Source organism: Habropoda laboriosa, unplaced genomic scaffold, assembly GCF_001263275.1.
Source record: "Habropoda laboriosa isolate 0110345459 unplaced genomic scaffold, ASM126327v1 scaffold15, whole genome shotgun sequence".
Classification (NCBI taxonomy): Eukaryota; Metazoa; Arthropoda; class Insecta; order Hymenoptera; family Apidae; genus Habropoda; species Habropoda laboriosa.
In genome coordinates, this window is record NW_017100141.1 from 399,096 (window position 1) to 418,359 (window position 19,264).

Consider the following 19,264-nt stretch of genomic DNA (forward strand, 5'->3'; position numbering starts at 1 on the left):
ATTAAGATGTATTTTTCTTGAATTTCTAAAAACTAATAACAAACAATTTAGCCTCGAGAAATACGCTTAACTTGTTGATACACGTGAATGGATAAAAAAAAAAAATAACTGCGACGCTACGACTGTATATGTATCTATAGTTATCTGTAGGATTTAAAAAATTTCGTTCGATGATGCGATGTTTATACTAGGATCTTTATCGAATTGTGTAAGATTGTATTAATAATATATATATATATAAATATGTATAATTCGTGTATCATAGTCACTAAAATAAAAATCTCGTAAGTAATTCTATGTTGTTTTTTTTTTTGTGTTATACAGCATATGACTTCCAATATTTATAATAGTCATGTTGAAGAAATTTCGTTCATTTTTTATGATAAACATTACGAAACGAAATTCAAGATAACTTCTAATCGTTTCAACGAGTAGCAGCATTAAGCTGCTGTTTTTATGCATTGTCATTTTTAAGTAGATTAAATATAATATATGAAGAAATCGTGTACCTTTATTCGGGGATTTATTTATGCCGAGTCACTATGATTGATAAACGTCTGATAACAAAATTAATAAATTGATTACTTAATATAAAAGAGACTGTCTTTTATCATATGCTTTTACAAAATCATGTACTTATTACGTTATAAACACTATCCTATTATTGTACGTAGTAAGTGTAGATAATCCCGCGTGATAGAAGTACTTATATGATCAAACATGAGTAGTTTTTCTCAGTGTCTTAATGAAGCTGGTAACATTAAGTTATTCGTAACGACACGATGGAGCTAAATTTTTCGTTTTTTGTGAAACTCCTGTATGTGATTATTGCTTTGGTGACCTTCTTGGTTCTTTACATAAGATACAAGCAGACATACTGGCAGAAACGAGGTGTTCCTACTCTACCGAATAGTCACTGGTTGTTTGGTAATGTAAAAAGTATAATTAATGGGACACAACCGCCCGCGTTTGTGATCGGTGATTTACATAAACAAGCTTCGGAGAGCGACGATATTTTGGGAATTTACATCCTCTCCAAACCGTTCTTGCTTGTGAGAAATCCAGAATTGATAAAACATATTTTAGTCAAGGATTTTAATTATTTCCAAGATCGATATTTCTCGGCGCGATCGCCTCACGATAAAATTGGTAGCTCGGGTCTTTTCAATATTAAAAATCCAGAATGGAGGCAACTGAGGTATGTTTGAAAAAAAATTATTCAAAGAAACTTTTCGAGGGATATTGAAAAAGTATATCAGCGAAAGATTGTGTCTGTTAGGACGAAAATAACACCGGTGTTCACAAGTGGAAAACTAAAGAAAGCCTTCTATTTGATCGCGAAGACAGCTGAATCGATGAACAAATATTTAGAACAACAATTTTCGGACGGTAAAAAGACGAAAACCATAGGAATGAAAGACGTAGCTTTGAGGTATACGACTGATATTATATCTTCTGTTGCTTTTGGAATACAAGTGAATTCGTTCGATCCTGAGAAAGTACAGTTCTTTAATCAAGGTGTTTATCGAAAAATATTCGGCTACTCTTATAATCGGGTGTAAGATTATTTTACGCAACTGTGTTGTAATTGTTTCGTTTTTTATTTAAAAGCTCAAAAGGGACTGACCCTGACATTCCGTCGGGCTATGCAGTTTTTTTTAGCGTTTTTCTTCCCAAATGCTTCATGGTTTGTAGGCCAAATGTTAGGAGAGTCTACCAATTATTTCCGCAAAGTATTCTGGGATTCTATGGATAGTAGAGAGGCGAATAAAACTAAACGAGGAGACTTAATCGACTCTTTACTAGAGTTGAAAAACGAAGAACAAGGAAATGGATTCAGTAAGTTCTAAGTATTACTTGGGCTACATCAGTTGAATATAGTATATCCTTTGTCCGAAAAAGAAAAAAAAGTAATTCATGTACAGAGTTTGAGGGTGATGCGTTAGTGGGTCAATCGGCAATTTTCTTCGTTGCTGGACGTGAATCAAGTGTAACAACCATAACTATGACACTTTACCAACTCGCTAAACATCCAGAGTATCAAAAGCGAGCACGAGAAGAAATTCAGGAAGTATTGAAAGAACATGGAATGACTTATGAGAGTTATCAAAAAATGAAATATCTTAATCAAATTATATCGGAAATTCTCCGAATGTATCCACCAGCCCCGCTTATCGATCGAGTTGCAAAGTTCGATTACAAGGTAAACTGAGAAAATAAAACGTCTGTGCGTTTTATAATGAGATGAATATTTTACGCTTGCAATGTCAAGAACAACGTTCTTCTATAATGGACAATATCTTTAATGATGCATTAGTATTCCGCTCACTATGACGTTCTATTAAATTCTGCTTCGAGTATTTTAGTATTGCATAACATGTTTGTGACTCTTAAATCTATGCATCATTTACTTAGTTATACAATGGTAGCATGCTTAATATGCTCAAATGGTGTTCCCTCGTAGCATTATGTTTCACGTGTGTTCTAAGAATGACAATGACAATTATTTTACGTATCATAGATACCAGGAACCAAGGTAGTTGTAGAAAAAGGAACACCCGTTTATGTGGCTTTGGGTGGTCTTCACTATGATGCTAAGTATCATCCTGACCCCCACAGTTTTAACCCTGATCGATTCAGCGACGAAAATAAAGATAAGATTGTGCCATTCTCATACATGCCTTTCGGTGAAGGTCCAAGAGCTTGCATTGGTAAAACAGTTATTTACTATAAAATATTCTTGTATCATTGGCATAATATTGTTAATTTTTGCTATTAAATGACATTCATTATAGCAACTCGATTGGGTCTATTACAATCAAATATGGCCTTGATTACGATACTTAAAGGTTACGAAGTTTCGCTGGATCCTACATTTAAAGGAGACCTTGACGTTCGCAACATTTTCTTATCACCAGCAGATGGATTCAGATTGAATTTTACCAAATTGTAAAGTGATCATTATAATTATAACCTTTTATTTTTTAAATACAATATATGTACTATCAATTAATAAAGATGAAATTTAATAAAATATGCAGTATCTTATTTTTATTTCGGCAGTAATGTTAAATACTTTTTAAATTCTGGAATTACACATTCTCGTGGATTTAATGGCGTTTGTGCAGTAAGATAATCACTCAAATATTGTGGCATAAAACAGAGAATACCTTTACTAGCCAACATTGCCCAATCAATCGGTTGACTAACTTGTCTAATATTCACAAAACAATGAGTGATCTTTTTTCCTGTCGGACTTGTATCATATGGTGGTCTGAAACGAACAATATATCAGAGTTTCCAAATATTACGCATCTAATGAAAAACAAAGATACTTTACCTTGCCTGAACAACTGTACCACTTCCAGCTTCAATTAATCTTTTAAATTGATCGTATTTATCTCCAGAAGCTAATAATAGAGCAACCATCTTATGAAACGGTCCGTTTGGTTCTTTTAATAATTGAAGCCTCCATTTATATGCAGCTGCTGCGATTGTCTCTTCAATTTCTCCATTAGGATCAGGTATAATGCCTTTACTTTTTGGATTTCCCCACTCATACTTTTCTTCCTGCCGATATACAATTAAAATAAAATAGCGAAATGATAATTACACGTAGAAGAACAGGTAATACATAACAACAATTAATACTAACATCAAGGAATTTCCCTTCTTCTTCAGAATCGCGTAAGTACATACAATGTAAAATCCACTTTCCCGATGCTATGCTGCCAAGCATTTTTTCATTTCTCGATGGTCTAATGCAAAGTAAATGCGTCGCACTTATATCAAAACAAGTATCCATAGCTACTTCACCACCGAGGTCCTTTATTACTTGTTCGTACGCTGTTCTGTCCTGTTAAGGAAAATTTGTTAATAAAAGGATAGTAATATGAAGTATATAAAGGTTACAATTTATATACCTTTATGCCTGAAAGCATAAATCTTTTGGGAGGTTCAAGCTCTTCTTCTTCAACACTATTTATAGTATGTTCATCACGTGCATTACTCTCATTTTGCTCTTCGTGCATTGTCAACTATATATATAAAAAAAAGTATTAAAACTCTTGTTAATTGATATTACATGAGTATTCTTTTACACTGAGTAAAGTAAAATTGATTTATAAAAACAACTCACTCGTTTCGGGTGACTCGGATCTTCCCATACAATAGCATCAACAGGTTGAGAATCCTTTGCAATAACTATAATGAAAAATATACATTAGACAAATAAATAATAATACCTAGATAAAAATATACTTACATTTTTGTATAGGATCGGAATGTTCTGTATTGTATGTGTTTACATTTTCTCCTGAAAGAGAGTACCTATTTTCAGGTGTACTTGATGTTCTCTGAAGTACTTGATCCAATTGTGCAATTTGCCTGCAAAGTATAAGAAACTATAAAAAATGGTAGTCATTTTATTTATGATATTGCAATCATTTATATATAATAACATACATATTAATTTCATTATTTTGTAGCGGAGTACTTTCATCGGTGAATTCTAATTTTCTATTAATGGGCGTAGTAATAGATAAGTTACTATTATTTTTCGTTGCTTCCGGTGTTTCTGCAGGTGACTGATTATCAGTAGTAGGTAATGTCTCATCTGCATTGTTCTGTCACAATGAAATGTTATAAAAACACTCTGAAATGTTTACTAATATATATAAAAAATACTAAACATATATTACCTCTGCGTCATGACCTTGATTTTTTAGTTTCTGCCATAATTGTTTTTTAAGTTCTGAAAGAGGCTATAAATTCAAGTGCATTAGTATCTGTTACACATTTACATGTGAATGTGAACTCATAAAAAGTACCGACAGTGCTAAGTGCTCTTTTCTTCAAAGGAGGCTCTTCGACTCGTAAATCCGGAAAGTTGTCAACCCATTTCACCCAACCTTTTCTCGTGTCTGGTGAAGGGTCGGGTTTAAATACTTGACCATATGGTGTTTCTGGTGTAGACACATGAAACGGTGATTGAGGAGTTTTGTTCATGAGCATACTAAGCCTCTTATTTATAATCGGTGTATCGCTAGAACTACCTTCTAGGCCCTATAATATTTGTTTTAGTAATGATTCATCTGTACAATGCTGCAGATCATATATTGATACAATGAAAAAGATACATACTTGTAAATTAGGTAAATGACGGTGTGGAGTAATAATATTCTTAACTGGTGGTTCAGTTGGTGGAGCCATTTGACTTGAATTACTCATAGGGAAATTTGTATCCTCATTGTAAGTTTGGCTCGGTTTTTCGGGAGCTTAAATGATATAAAAATATTCTTTTGAGTTTTCAGATATGTACTATTAATTTATTAAATATTCATATACCTATAGTTTCTCCTACGAGAAACGGTGTTTCATGTACCCGTTTCGACTGAGTTGCACAGGATTTTAACCACTCTGCTGTAATAGCTGGTAATTTCCACTTCACTGCTGCATTATACTTGTTTCCTTCGGGTGTTGGACAAACTAAATGTGTACTTCCATATGTATTTTTTTCAAGATTAGTTTTACGCACAAAAATATCCTGGCACATTGCACCCAATTCCGTAGCTAATGTCGCGAGGTATATACGTTCAACACCAGTATACATGCTCATTGTAATAACACAGCCTGATAAAGGATTCGAGTGTTTCTTTATAGATAGAGGTCTGTGATAGTATGTAACTTCAAGAATTTGCTCCTGATTCACACAATCTTCCTATAAAAGATACTAATATTAAAAATAACATGAAAATATTAAAATGGAAACAAAACACCGATACCTACAATAAACAAGTCTGTAACAATTTCATTGACAGTATGTTTTAAAGGTGCACCGCATTTTGGTACAACACCATAGTCTGGTACACCAGCAAATGTACCTGGAACTACTTTTCCACCCATTGCCGTTATAGTTTCGGCTACGTAATTTTCTTCATCGCTAAAGCCAGTTACAACAAACGTCAGCCCTGTATATTTTTTTACATTATTTTACTCTTTCTATTGTTGATACTTTGCTATTATAAATTGATTACAGATATGCTGCGTTACCTTCGAATAGTCTAGTATTTAGAGTAGAAGTTTGACTAAGTGGTACTGAACTATCATCTGCTCGGTATTTACTTTGCGCTCTTGTAGGTGTTATGGAATCTTTTAAGCATTTTTCTTGACTTTTACGATCATCAACTAAAGCTTTATCATTACTTTTTTCCGAAACAGGTGTACGCGGCTTCAAAAATTCTTCTACTGTTTTATCATTTGTAGTAGCTAAATCGGCAAACAATAGATACCTTTTGCACTTAAGTTTTCTTCATAGAAAAATACAAAAAATCATTTAAAGACATTACCAATCGTATCTTGAAGATACTGTTGAAGAAGATCAGATGATTCCTTCTCTTTTTCTTTTTCTAACAACGCTAGTTTTCGATCTAAATCAAAAGACGGTATGCGAACATTTCGTGGTTTTTGTAACATTTGTAAGTTCTAGAAAAATATATACGACCATCAAATAGCATACAATACAATATTACATATTGTATTTCTGTTATACCTACTTTCTTACTTAATGGAGAAGGAGGTTCTGTAACCTTTTGTACTACACCACTTTTTTGTTCACATAAGAAATTTTCTTCTGGTGCAGGTCGCTTTAATTTGATACTTTCCTCTAACCATTCCAGTGTTAAGATATACGGACTGCATGAATTATTCATAATATTAAAACGTAAAACTAAACATTAGTTTAAAGATTAATTTATAATAATACCATAATCCTTTTGATTTCATTAATTTCAGTTCACTAGCTGCTCTATTTTCATCTCCGACGATAACGTGTGTTAGAGCTTCGGACATATCATCAAGTCGTGTTGCACTACCTACGTTCAATATTCTATTAATTTTATCCCTTTGATTAGAAACAAACCCAGCAAGGTAAATCTAAAACATAAACTATTTGATTAGAGAAATGTTACGTGACGGTATTAGTCTGAATAGGTATTTAATTTACATACACTGCAACCATCTAAAAACGGACCAGCCGATTTTGCTTCACTAAACGTAAGTCTATCCAAAACTGAAGCTGTAGAAGCTAAATAATTCAAACAAATTAAAAATTAAATTTATCATCAATGTAAATAATATTTTGTGTATTTCATATTACTAACCAGTAGAAACATTGTTACCTAGTGCATCTATGGAAGAAGCATTGCTCACTGTTGTTAACATGCTTTCATCTATACAATTGCCTTGTGGTACATCACACTGTATATAACTTATTGCAGAACAATTGAGACTTTCATATACTGTTACAATTTAAAAAATTATTACATTAGTTATGAAACTGTAGATATATGATATTAATACAAAAACTTTTACCGTTTGATTTGTCTGGAGTAGAATATGCTTTTAATGATTTAATTATATAATCTTTAAAAGGTAAAGCATAGCCAACTTTTATACTTTCATACACCCAATTTGGTGTTAGACAAGGAATGTTTGCTTGTTTTGCATACTTCAGCTTTTCACTTATTGGACAATTTTCAAGTGCAAGAACAACTTTAACTTTTGCACCATCTAAGTGACCCATAAATATCTGAAAGAATAATAATATGAAAGTATAATAAATGAATGAAAGGGAAATTTGAAGAAAATATGTATTACCCCTCCATTATCATTAATTAAGTGTTTAATCTCTTCTTTCTGACGTCTTGAAAGATTTGTTGATGTTACTACTAAATTGAGGAACACAGAAGCCTTATATTTATGAAACCTAGTGTCATCTGCTTTAACAAAATCCTTTAAATTTGCTTCCCAAATTGCTTCAACCCATTCCTTTGTGAATATTGGTATTCCCAAATCTATTGCAGTCTATTAAAAAATAAATTTTATAAAATTGTTGATGTCATTTAAATTCTAAAATTTATTTACCTCATACTTTGCAGACAAGACAGATGCTGTTACAAGATGTGTTACACGACTACGTAATTGTTTTGTAAAAATACCTCCCATATATTCTACCAAATTTTCTATATGTTCCTGAAATTATGAGATTTTTAAATATCTTCAATTTTACCATTTAGAAATAACAATTTTTAATGAATATACTTTTTCTTCAAGAGGTAAGCCAGAAGCACATATACAAAGACCTCTCATGGCTGTTGTAAATACTGGACTTTTTCCTTCTGGTATTGGTTCTCGATTAATAAAACAAAGCAGTAAACATCTAGGCCCAACTATACTGTAAAAATGAAATAGTATGTAAGGCTGCACTGTTGCATTTTTTTATAAAATGAGTAGTACTAAAATATTGGAATATTAAAGTTCTACTTACGAACACTTGAATGTCTTTAACTTTTTAAATGTGTCACCTTCAAATTCTTCCATTACAAAGACATCATGTTTAACAGGTTTCATTTCATCACATTTTTTTTCATTGATCCACATTGGTTGTATATCATATTCATAACATTTCTGAAAGAGCAATAGACAAAAGTATATTTTTATTGCCTAAATGGTTTTGTTCATGCAAGGATATCTTTACTAACACTGTGTGCATTCCACATATCCTCATTACAATCATCTTCAGAATTATATTTGCTAGGCACAATAAAATAAACATCTACATCTGTATCCAGTTGACTTTCTTGAGTCATCATTTCAATTACAGATGCCAGAAGCATCCTTTTTTTGGAAGCAAGATAAAGGTAAGTAACTGATGGTTACTATGCGTATATAAATATTCTATTAAAAAAAGGAACATTTACATGTTAATGAATTTCGTATGCATATTACACAAGTTCATTGCTTAAATTACTAGAAAACAGCATTACATATCGATTCAAAAATTTCATTATACACAACGCGTTCGAAATTAACGACTTCTAATCGCTTGACATAATAAAATGCTTTGTTATTTTTAAAAGTGACATTAGACCGACTTAGTGGCAGAAGGATAGGTTAGATCTTTATCAGAAATACATAATCAAGAGATTATTAATTTTTGAAAAATATCGTTTATATTTAATACAGTGATATTTAACATGCTTTAAGAATATTTTCACCGGTTCCACAGAAGCAATAAATTTTTAATTTGCAGAGTCTCAGCAAGATACTTATTCCGCACGTAAAATCTTCCCACGTCTAAAGTTACTACTTGATTCAGTTTCACTGTGATTTCTAAAATTTAATCGGATTGAAATTCCTTTTAAAGTATGTAAAAGTTCACGAATTGATTGACTAAATGTATTATTTATCATTACAATGAAATACAGCATGTTAATACATTAATATCACTATATATTAATTTAAAAAGGATAACAATTTTAAGAACCTGACACTTTTCTATTGCATTGCGTTTTAAATGAACCGTTGAAAGCATCATACAAATCATTATTTTCTACTGGTTAAATATTAAATAAAATAAATCTTTTTCATACATTTTATTCTTTATCCTCATTAAAAACACATTTTTTCATTTATTTGAAACGTATTAGGCTTGATAACACTGAACTTCAAAATGTCAAAGGATTTAAATGCCATTTCAGTTGTGACGTCTCGTTGTTAATCAGCCAATAGTGATGAAAACTAAGGCAAAACTTTATTTTACTATCTACATTATTAGTAATGTTAAAGCAATTAAAAATTGCTTATGAGTATCAATTAAATATAATAGGGTTGATGAGGACGGCAATAACGAAGAAAAACAAGGAAACAAATTGCAGTAGACAAAGATAGCACTAGAGAAACGGGTTAGACAAGGAAAGAAATAGAGGTACAGAATGATAACACTAGAGCAATCAGTTAGACAAGGAATGATATAGTGTTAGACAAGGATAAAAAAATTGTGGGAGGGATTAACGCCATCTCGCGTCTGGTGATGCGAACTACGATTTCTTAATAGGATAACAGAATATAAACAGAGGTATTAGACAAGGATAGCACCAGTGTGCGACAAGGATAGAGAGAGAACGCTTCCTATTGGTCCGCGGGCCGCCGAGCTCCACCTATCAGGCCCCAGATTAAGTCGATCGATGAAAAATCGTTAATAACTCATTAATTAGGATGATTTTGTGAACTTTTAGGACTGAAGAATGAAGCATGGACCTTCAGCAACTTTCACGTATAGTTTATAATGCTCTAAACCATTCCAATAATTAGTTATTAACAATTTTAGTACGTGATGTCGGGAACGATACCGCATACCGTCAAGCACCTTCACGGTTTTTCAATAATTTCACAGCTTTCTACTAAATTCTCGTGAAACTAACTATACGTATCTGAAAGGCAACTCCTTTGGCTAAATTCTCATATAATTTTTATTAACATATTTGGTTTAGTTTAGGAGTTATTAGACATTTTACGGGAGCGTCCCCTATTCATCGTACTCGAATATACCGGACTGTTATAAACAATTATTAATATCTAACAAACCACACCACTTATGGCCACCAAACTAATTTCAGAATATAGATGGAAGTCCAGTCTACATTCTGCATGCTTTAAAGTGCATAATTAGCCACACATTTCTATTGAAATAACGAAAATATGTTACTATTGAATGCGACTTGTATAATCGAGTGTAACACGTTCACGGTTTTTCAATAATTTCATAGTTTTCCACTAAATTCTCGTGCAACTAGCTATACGCATCTGAAAGGCAACTCCTTTGGCTAGATTCTCATATAAGTTTTATTAACATATTTGCTTTAGTTTAGAAGTTATTAAATATTTTATGGGAGCGTCCCTTGTTCATCGTACTCGAGTATACCCAACTGTTGTAAACAATTGGTAATATCTAATAAACCACATCACTGATGGTTACCAAACTAATTGCAGAATATAGATAAAAGTCCGTTCTACATTCTGCATGCCTTAAAGTGCATAATTAGTCACACATTTCTATTGAAATAACGAAAATGTGTTACGATTGTATATGACGGGTGCAAAACTCTCCCAAAGAATGTTTAATAACTCTTAAATTAAACCGAATATGTTAGTGAAAATATAACGAGAAAGTAGCTAACGGAATACCCTTTCGAACGCATGTATGAAAGTGCATAAAATATTTTTGCAAAACTATAAAATTAATGAAAAACCAGAAGAGTGTGCGGTATCGCTACCGAGACTCTGCACAATAATTGTTAATAACTAATTATTGAAAGGGTGTAGAGCACTAAAAACTAATGAGAAAGTTGCTGAAGGTCCACACTTCATTCTTCAATTTTAAAAGTTCACATATTCATTGTAATTATGGAATTATTAATGAAAATTATGGAAATGTATTACGCTTGAATACGACGAGCGTAGTACTTACCCAAATAATGTTTAATATCTCGCAAATTACGACAGATATGTTAATGAAAATATAACGAGAAACTAGCTAAAGGAATCACCTTTTGAACGCATATATGAAAATGCATATATTATTTGCGCATAGCTACGAAATTAATGAAAAACCGGAATGGTGTGCGGTATCGCTGTTGACACCCTGCAAAATAATTGTTAATAACTAATTATTGGAAGGGTCTAATGCATTAAAAACTATATGAGAAAGTTGCTGAATGCTTATACTTCATTCTTCAATTCTAAAAATTCACAATATCTTCGTAATTATTGAGTTATTAATGATTTTTCACCGGACTACGTGGTTGGGGCCCTAGGAGGCGGAGCTCTGCGGCCCGCCAGCCAATGGGAAGCGTTCTCTCTCTGTCTTTGTCGCACACTAGTGCTTTCCTTGTCTAATACTTCTGTGACGCTAGATGGCGTTAGTTACACCTTTTGAATTTTCTGTCGTTGGCTAACTCATTTCTTTAATGCTATCCTTGTCTACCACTATCCGTTTCCTTATCTCTCTTCGCTATTGCTATCATCGTTATTCGTATTATATTTAATTGATATTTATAATCAATTTTTGATTGATTTAACATTATTAGTAATGTAGATAGTAAAATACAGTTTCTGACTTATTTCCAAGTACTTTAATTGAAGAATAATTAATGTTTCTTGTTATATAACAATTTGAATTTTGTGTAAATTACAGATAGACCTCCCAGGACACCACAGTAATGAAAGAAAAGATTTCAACATTAGGAGGAAGAAGGAATATAATTATTTATTGTAAGATAACTGTACAAAATGTATTATACAAAAGGTTATAATATACCAGTATTGTTTTACAGCATTTTACACCGTATATATTTTTCTTTTACGTACCAGATCTACTTCCTTTTACAAAACATCCATTCTTTAAATAGTTTTCTTTAACGAAATATTTCATTGTTTTAACTCGTCTGTGACGAAACAACCGTTTACTGCACTATTTTATAAAATGCTTTTCGTCGGTATGAATGTGTTTATCAGCAGCAGATATACTTGAAAATATTTAAAATTATATAAAAAAATTATGAACACAAATTATTATTAAGCAGTAAATAATATGAAAAATTATATAAATTGTTATAATTTAATATATCGGAACATTCGTGTATCATCGACTGATGATAATGCACAAGTTAAAGTTCAACATTACCAATTGCAAGTCAAGCTATCGATGCAAAATAATTATTGTATCAAATAAGTATTAGATTAAATTGCTGCAACTGTTCAGTGTGTCAAAATAAGTACCATTAATTCGAATATTTGAGGATACATTAACAACACCATCGTATAAAATTACAGGTAAAAGCATCACATAATAATTCAATAGTTTCATACATATCAAATATATTAGTATTTCTTTAATTATTATCCATAAATCGAGGATATTTGTGGTTTATCGATTATTTTCAATCGCAATCTCCATTGATCTCGTTTCGACCTCGCAACGCAACCAATATTACACTTGACTAGCGCGTTCCCGCCCTTCCCCCACCACTTAGTTCGAGCGCGTGCCGCGACGCGCGACAGCGCTGCGATAGTAGCAGCTGATCCATGGTACGGTGTGGAGCAGTCGTGCTCGTACCGCGTTTCGTAGTGTGTTCGTACCGGTACGCGTAAAGGACATTTCACTTCTTCGTTCAGTTTCGTCGTAGTGATTCTCGTGTACCGTAATCGTGACAAGTGACTCTCTCAATCCTGGTATTCGACCGATTCCATCGCTGACACGTTGCGAAACGGTGAAAGGCAACGAGGACGAGCAAGAGAACGACGACGAGAAGGAAGGACGAGCAGGGAGAATCCGTGACAAGAAGCTGGTGAGTTTTAATTCCTATGTTACGCGACATATTCGAACGGGGCGTTCGCGAGAATAAAAGAACGCAGAAAATGGCTGGAATCCTGGCACGTGTTTCGGGATTGATCTCGAAAACGGACGTACAAGGCGCACACGTGAGACTCGCGTACCCTTTCGAGGTGACTGACACCTGATGCGTCAATGACCATACCACGCGTATAAACCGCGTGCACACCTTGTCTTCCGTCCAACAATTCGAGGAGGCTGTTTGACCTTAAACGAATGTCGTACATAGCGAGCGCGTGGCACGTATCCATCGCGTGAAACACGATACGTCTGTCTCTCGTACGGGACAAAAACGATCTCCGCGTGTTTTTCTGATCAACGTGTCGCCAAGCGAAGCAGAGATAGGTTATGTCACAGATGCCAGCGGCATTTTTTAGCCGTGGGATTCACGGGAGTGGCGGGTCTCATCCCACGATAGATAATCCTAATATGTATACATATACATACGCATGTGCTTAACGGAACGCATCTGAAGTCATCGATGTTACGATACAGTGGCGCTCAATTCCTCTATTTTCTCGGAGATTTATCTTGTCGCGTTCAGATTTATTCCGTTTCCCAAGCATTCGTGTAGTGCGTGTTCAAGGTCGCAAGGTGCTTTAGAACAAGAATAGCATCGTTGTATATCATGTATGCTCATTAAGAAGCTTCCTCTTTAGTCATATGTTTACATTGCTTCGAAGGAACAATTTTCATATAGGTCAAGTGTACATTCTCAATTGCTCGGCGAATTTGCGTGTTTTTTGTTGTGTACCTCTCGAAAGACGTCTTTACCCACGGCCTTACTTAAACATTAATACGTGTATACGGTCGTATCTTCGTCAAACATTTCAACGTTACGCGTCGTGAATGATCGTGTCCGTTTGAGCTGTTCTGTTTTGAACGTGCTGTAAATCGATCAACGTGGCTCGATAATATTGACCTCACTAGCGTCGGCGAAAATAACAGCTGGATGTTTACCTACTGCGAGCGACGTTAAGTTTTCGATGAATTATTGCGCGTCACGTGATGTTAGCTTGTAAAGGGCGCCATTACCATCCGGCTGGAGTTCATCGTGATATTCTCCCATCGAACACGTTTCGTTTTCGTTAACCTGTTACGTAACTTAATCGATACTGCATTCCATAGACTTTAACGAGCAACTCTGAACATCGTCAGTGCATTACGACAATAGTACGTTCAATATTGAAACTATTCCTACATATTTTTCTTTTCTATCGACTGAATTATTAAACGGCAAATATTTCCGAGCAATGTGTTTTTCAATGCAATTTCTAACCATACAAAATTTCACACAATGCGCTCGTATATTATTTTCCTTGCTATTGACGTTTTAACGATGACGCGGTCTGCGAAGGGAGGCGCTGTTTATCGACCGAAATTAAAGTGGGACCGTTTATGAAAACGAAAAAGTTGGACGAGAAAGCAAAAAAAAGGAGAAAGCGAAGAGGAGAAGAAATTGCGTGTACGCGTCGTACTAGCGTATCCATAATTATTTCCTACGGCGAAATGTTCTTTCTTTTTTTATTTCCTTCGTTTTGTTTTTTTTTGTTTCTCGTAACCTCGCAAGTGTGCGTGCGCGTGCATGAGCTTCGTCGACGAAACTTTATGGAAATTTCGAGGAGTCGCGCTCGCCTCGGAGTGCTTCGTTTAAATTTCATTATCTCGAACACCGGTTAAATGACACGTCTCCCGTTCCCAACGACGCAGCCAAAACTTACTTCGTGTCCTCGTTGGAAACGAATTAGGTGATAACAATTGTCGCTGGTGCGTTCGTTACTGTTCATAATCGAGCCGCCAGGCAAAAGTCACAATAAGAGAAGGGGAGAGAAAAGAGTATAACACACAGGGTGTCTCGCATATAACATCTAAAAATGATTTCCCACGGTATTAAATTTAGAAAAAGAATCACTAGAAGGATCTTATATCGAACCTTCAAATACACTTTACGTTTTCAAATTTTCCCGCTGAATCGTAGTGTCCTTCCCGGTAATTCCTTCCGTATAAACACGCTTCGAAATTAAAACAAACATTTTCCGAATCGCAAATAGCGTATTTATTATATTTACCACGAAGATGTTGCTTTTTATTAATCAATTTAATTATCGAGGCGGAATATCGAAGGCAGGGAAAGAAAATCGCTAGAAGGAGGTTATATCAAAATCCTCAAGTACACTTTTTACATTTTCAAATTTTCCCGCCGTATGAATACGCTTGGAAATTTAAACAAACATTTTCCGAATCGTAAATAGCGTTAGTTATCATATTTACCCGGACGATGTTGTGTTTTATATCGATCAATTTAATTATCCAGGCGAAAACGGACCGTGTAAATAATTACATCGTAAATAAAGTTTGGGTAAGCGCGGTTTCGCGATCGTCAACGCACATTCCGACTGTGCACAATGGGCCGGTTTCCGATATTCGAACGCGGTTGACGAGCTTGTCCATAAATCAGGAAGTGCACGCGAGTACACATATCGCGGATGGTTACATCCTCCGGTGATAGTGTATGTGCGTGCGCGCGCGCGCGCGGGTTACTCGCCCACGCTTGAAAAATCATAGTCTCTGCTTTAATGTTTTTTTTTTTTTATTTTTCGAGGGGGAAAAAATGGTTTTGGTGGTTACGACGAGGAACAGTACTACCTGAATTTTGTTATCCCGGTCTTTGTTACTCGCGAGATTGTCAGATGTAAAACTGGAGATGTTATATGGAAGGTGGAATGGAGAGGGTAAAATTAGATTTTCGAGTGGACAGGAACGTTTCAGAGTTAGAGTTGTATACATGGCAGATGATACTGTACCGTGAAACAAAGGGGATTATCATAAAGCATGAGTCGTAACGTGCTTAAATTTGAATTTAACTTTGGTTACCCGAAACAATCGCGATCGTAATATATAGCTTGTACAAACAAATTTGCTGTATGAGTTTTTAATAAATTCAGTATGGCAGAATCATGACAAACAGATTCGCTGTATGTACAGTAATTACCTTTCAATTGAAATTTAGCCATGGAATTACTTATTCAGATTCGACATTAATCGACAAACTACCGCGGTGTTGATTTTTAAATCTCCCGCCTTAGTCGTCGTACATCAGAATAAAAAGTATTGAAAAAATTCTTAAAATTCCACGATCACTTTGATCCATTGGAACGTGCACAGAAGTTTCTTCGAAGCACACAAAAATATCATAAATTTACCCGTACGAATTAATCAGAAAATTACTCGACAAATAGTCCCCGCTAATTATCAATTACCCTCTGACGGTACGAACGATTTCTAGAAAACCGAAAAATATCCAAAATTTGCCCGTAAAATAAATCCAAAAATCGTCAAACATTCTCTCTATTTCTGCATAAATGATTCTTAGAAACCGCGAATACCAATGCAACACGTAGAAACAGGTTCGCAAACACGAAACAATATTTAACAGAGTTAGAACCACGCCTAAAGGTACACACAGTCGAAATTCTCCGGATGTCCGGTAATGTTATTCGGTTACCCTAACGTAGGCCGGTTTCGGTGTTTGTTTCACATAGATATCCGAATGCTCATAGCTGCGGCCGGGCTCTGTTGCTTTGTGATGTTCCCCGTTCGCGTAGGAATACTCGCGCGGCTAACGTTTCCGATATTTCAACATGATACCGGCCTGGTATTCGTCGAGGTCAGGCATAAATCACCGATGGTGCATGTCCTAGGATTCGGGAGGACTATCGCGGCCCTCCACGCTCGATACATGTCGCCCTTGAGGCTCGTGACTTGTCGAGGATCAACGTGGGCGATCGCCCGGAAATCGCATGGGTGTCGTTCACGACTTGTTGCTCAGGATTCCACGTCTTTTGTCTCTCATATGCACAACTTCGTCGTTCAATGGAACAACCTTTTCACCTTTTTTCCTTCTGGAATAGAAATCTGTTTTTTCATTCGTTAAAATTGGGATAGAATTTTTTTTTATATATAGCGGAATTGTGAGGCTTTTGGTTGTGGTTGAAAATGGACAGCAGTGGACTCTCGGTTTTGCCGATAGAACGTGATTCTTGCTCATCGACGCGTTCTATTTTATATACCGTAGCTGTATAGGTAGAAATAGAGGGAGATTTAGACGATTTTCGATAGAGATGTTAGACTTTAGATACTTGGAATTATAGAATTTTCTATATAAATACAACGCTTATCTTTATTATCGTTGTATAAACCGTATAATGTACCAGCTTGTATCTGTGTAACTAGATAAATTATAGTAATCACTGGAGAGACACTCGTTCATTCACTTATCGCTTACACTCACCCATTAACCATCGATTACCTTTATCGAACTGGTCAGTATCGCAAAAACTGTGTCATTAACCGTTGAGAAAATGAGCGATAAGAATGTGGTCGGGATACTTGCATCCCGACGTGTTTACATTCCGCGCACAGTAGTTGGAATATTGATCAATCCGCGGCTGGATCTCTAATCGAAAACTAGTGGAACGAACACACCGGTTGTGTTACTTTCGCGTCGGGGATCAATCGAGTGTGAAACTGGCGAACTGGTTTTCGATGCGTAATTCGAGGCACGCGGGCAACGCTGCGCGAAACTTGAATCAATTTGGCAAAAAGAACGTGTTATTAGAGGCCTCCGCCGTCGCGCCGTTTCGTTTCATTCATCTGAAATGAAACACGGAATTCCAGGCGTGTTCGACTATAGTCAATTCCAACGAAATTAGAAACGCCTCGCCGGGTATTTTCGTGAAATTTAGCCGCGATTGCTGGAGCCAAAAGTCACGATACAAAATGAGAAAACCGATCGAAAAGAGGCGATTTCGTTTGTAGAGTCGAGCAGCGAAGGTTATAAAAATCGCCGGAGAAGTTTCTTGCCTTCCCACGAGTGTATGTTAACGTGTACGGCGAATCAAACGCGAGGCTTTTACGCGACCCGGTTTAATAATCCCGACGATTCGGTAACGAGGTTAACAACGGAGCCGCTTGTTTCGCCGCGGAAATAGAGTTGCTCCATTTGAGCGAGGATCTTTTTCAACGCGCTCCTCCGGCTCCTCTGTTTGCCCGTACAGTATTATCGATCATTGTTCTCGAAAGAGAGATTCTGCAATCGAGAGAGAGAGATTGGAAATTTCCCGGTTTGCTGATTTCGGCAAAGTTGAGAAATTGGGAATTAGAATTTGTTGGAAAATGAAGGATTACCAAGCTTCGTTTCTCACCGATTCAAACGTACATGAATTTTCGTTGATAAAAGCTTAACGAATCATTTTATCGTATTTTCCATCGAGCATTGTCGACGATGAAAAGCGATGAATTTTCCTCAATTCGATCCAAAACACTCTCCCCATTGGCTTATTACTCCTACAGAGAGAACGAGAGAGAGAGAGAGAGGAACGAAATAAAAAGAGGAGAAGAACGAAAGCGAATCCGGCGGCATTGTTTCTGGCGAACGTATAACTAAGTGGAGGGGTGTTTGAATGGGCGCGGAACGGTTCCGCGTAATCGGGACGGCGATGATTTTAATTGAAATTTCGATAGTCGAATGAACATTCCGGGACTGAAAAGGCAATTAAGATCGACGCGGCGATATATCGGTCGCCGTGACGCAAGTTCCTGATCAAGCCCTGGTTTTGCCACCGCTACCAAACCTAACTGTTCGTCCTTTTCCTGGTGGAACCGTTCGGAAAATCGAACCGCGATATTTTCGATAGTTATCGATCAGATTATTATCTACGATCACGGGAAACGATTTTTCGCCACTTTTTTCCTCCGACACAACAATTCTCCCGCCTGTTGATTCCTTCGTGAGATTGTCGTCATCGACGACTGCGAGGAGAAAGGACGGTTTAGAAGACAATGGTCTTGACACGCGTGCACGACACCAGGAAGAGGAATTTTTCTCTGTTTTTTCTTCTCTTTCTTTTTTCTTTCCTCTTTACGTTATTTACGCAAAACGCGAAAGTGCGGAGTGTTGGAAGTCGTGCGTAAAAGAATAATGGAGCGTGTGTTCCCCGGGAATTTCTCGATCTGGAGTAATGAAGAGAGTCG

The 19,264-nt window shown here is 35.7% G+C and overlaps 2 protein-coding genes across 2 annotated transcripts; one reads left to right on the plus strand and one right to left on the minus strand.

The window, feature by feature from the left end:
• Positions 1-750: 750 nt before the first annotated feature.
• On the plus strand, positions 751-2,953 carry LOC108570904 (cytochrome P450 6k1-like). The gene is made up of 6 exons (XM_017932839.1): positions 751-1,198; positions 1,280-1,518; positions 1,612-1,839; positions 1,926-2,203; positions 2,522-2,711; positions 2,796-2,953. Exons 1-6 carry the CDS (start codon positions 783-785, stop codon positions 2,951-2,953), a joined length of 1,509 nt encoding a protein of 502 aa, XP_017788328.1. The 5' UTR covers positions 751-782.
• A 98-nt stretch (positions 2,954-3,051) lies between these two features.
• Positions 3,052-8,651, minus strand: LOC108571035 (DNA topoisomerase 2-binding protein 1). The gene is made up of 24 exons (XM_017933008.1): positions 8,541-8,651; positions 8,327-8,466; positions 8,101-8,233; positions 7,924-8,031; positions 7,657-7,863; positions 7,372-7,588; positions 7,161-7,298; positions 7,008-7,084; positions 6,764-6,933; positions 6,555-6,693; positions 6,348-6,483; positions 6,052-6,267; positions 5,788-5,969; positions 5,347-5,719; positions 5,143-5,276; positions 4,834-5,064; positions 4,701-4,763; positions 4,465-4,625; positions 4,265-4,386; positions 4,139-4,203; positions 3,924-4,037; positions 3,656-3,856; positions 3,341-3,570; positions 3,052-3,274 (listed from the first exon to the last, which is right to left on the minus strand). The coding sequence occupies exons 1-24, from the start codon at positions 8,649-8,651 to the stop codon at positions 3,052-3,054; spliced, it is 3,891 nt and encodes a 1,296-aa protein (XP_017788497.1).
• Between the last annotated feature and the right edge of the window lie 10,613 nt (positions 8,652-19,264).

What these genes read in the sequence shown, in the direction of transcription:
- LOC108570904 (XM_017932839.1), top strand. Translation starts at nt 783, where the DNA reads ATGGAGCTAAATTTTTCGTTTTTTGTGAAACTCCTGTATGTGATTATT. An exon ending in AGTACAGTTCTTTAATCAAG is followed by an intron (nt 1,519 to 1,611) that starts GTGTTTATCGAA and finishes TTTATTTAAAAG; the next exon opens with CTCAAAAGGGACTGACCCTG. An exon ending in TTGCAAAGTTCGATTACAAG is followed by an intron (nt 2,204 to 2,521) that starts GTAAACTGAGAA and finishes TACGTATCATAG; the next exon opens with ATACCAGGAACCAAGGTAGT.
- LOC108571035 (XM_017933008.1), bottom strand. Translation starts at nt 8,651, where the DNA reads ATGATGACTCAAGAAAGTCAACTGGATACAGATGTAGATGTTTATTTT. An exon ending in AGAAAAGAGCACTTAGCACT is followed by an intron (nt 4,764 to 4,833) that starts GTCGGTACTTTT and finishes TTGAATTTATAG; the next exon opens with CCTCTTTCAGAACTTAAAAA. An exon ending in AAGAAGGGAAATTCCTTGAT is followed by an intron (nt 3,571 to 3,655) that starts GTTAGTATTAAT and finishes GTATATCGGCAG; the next exon opens with GAAGAAAAGTATGAGTGGGG.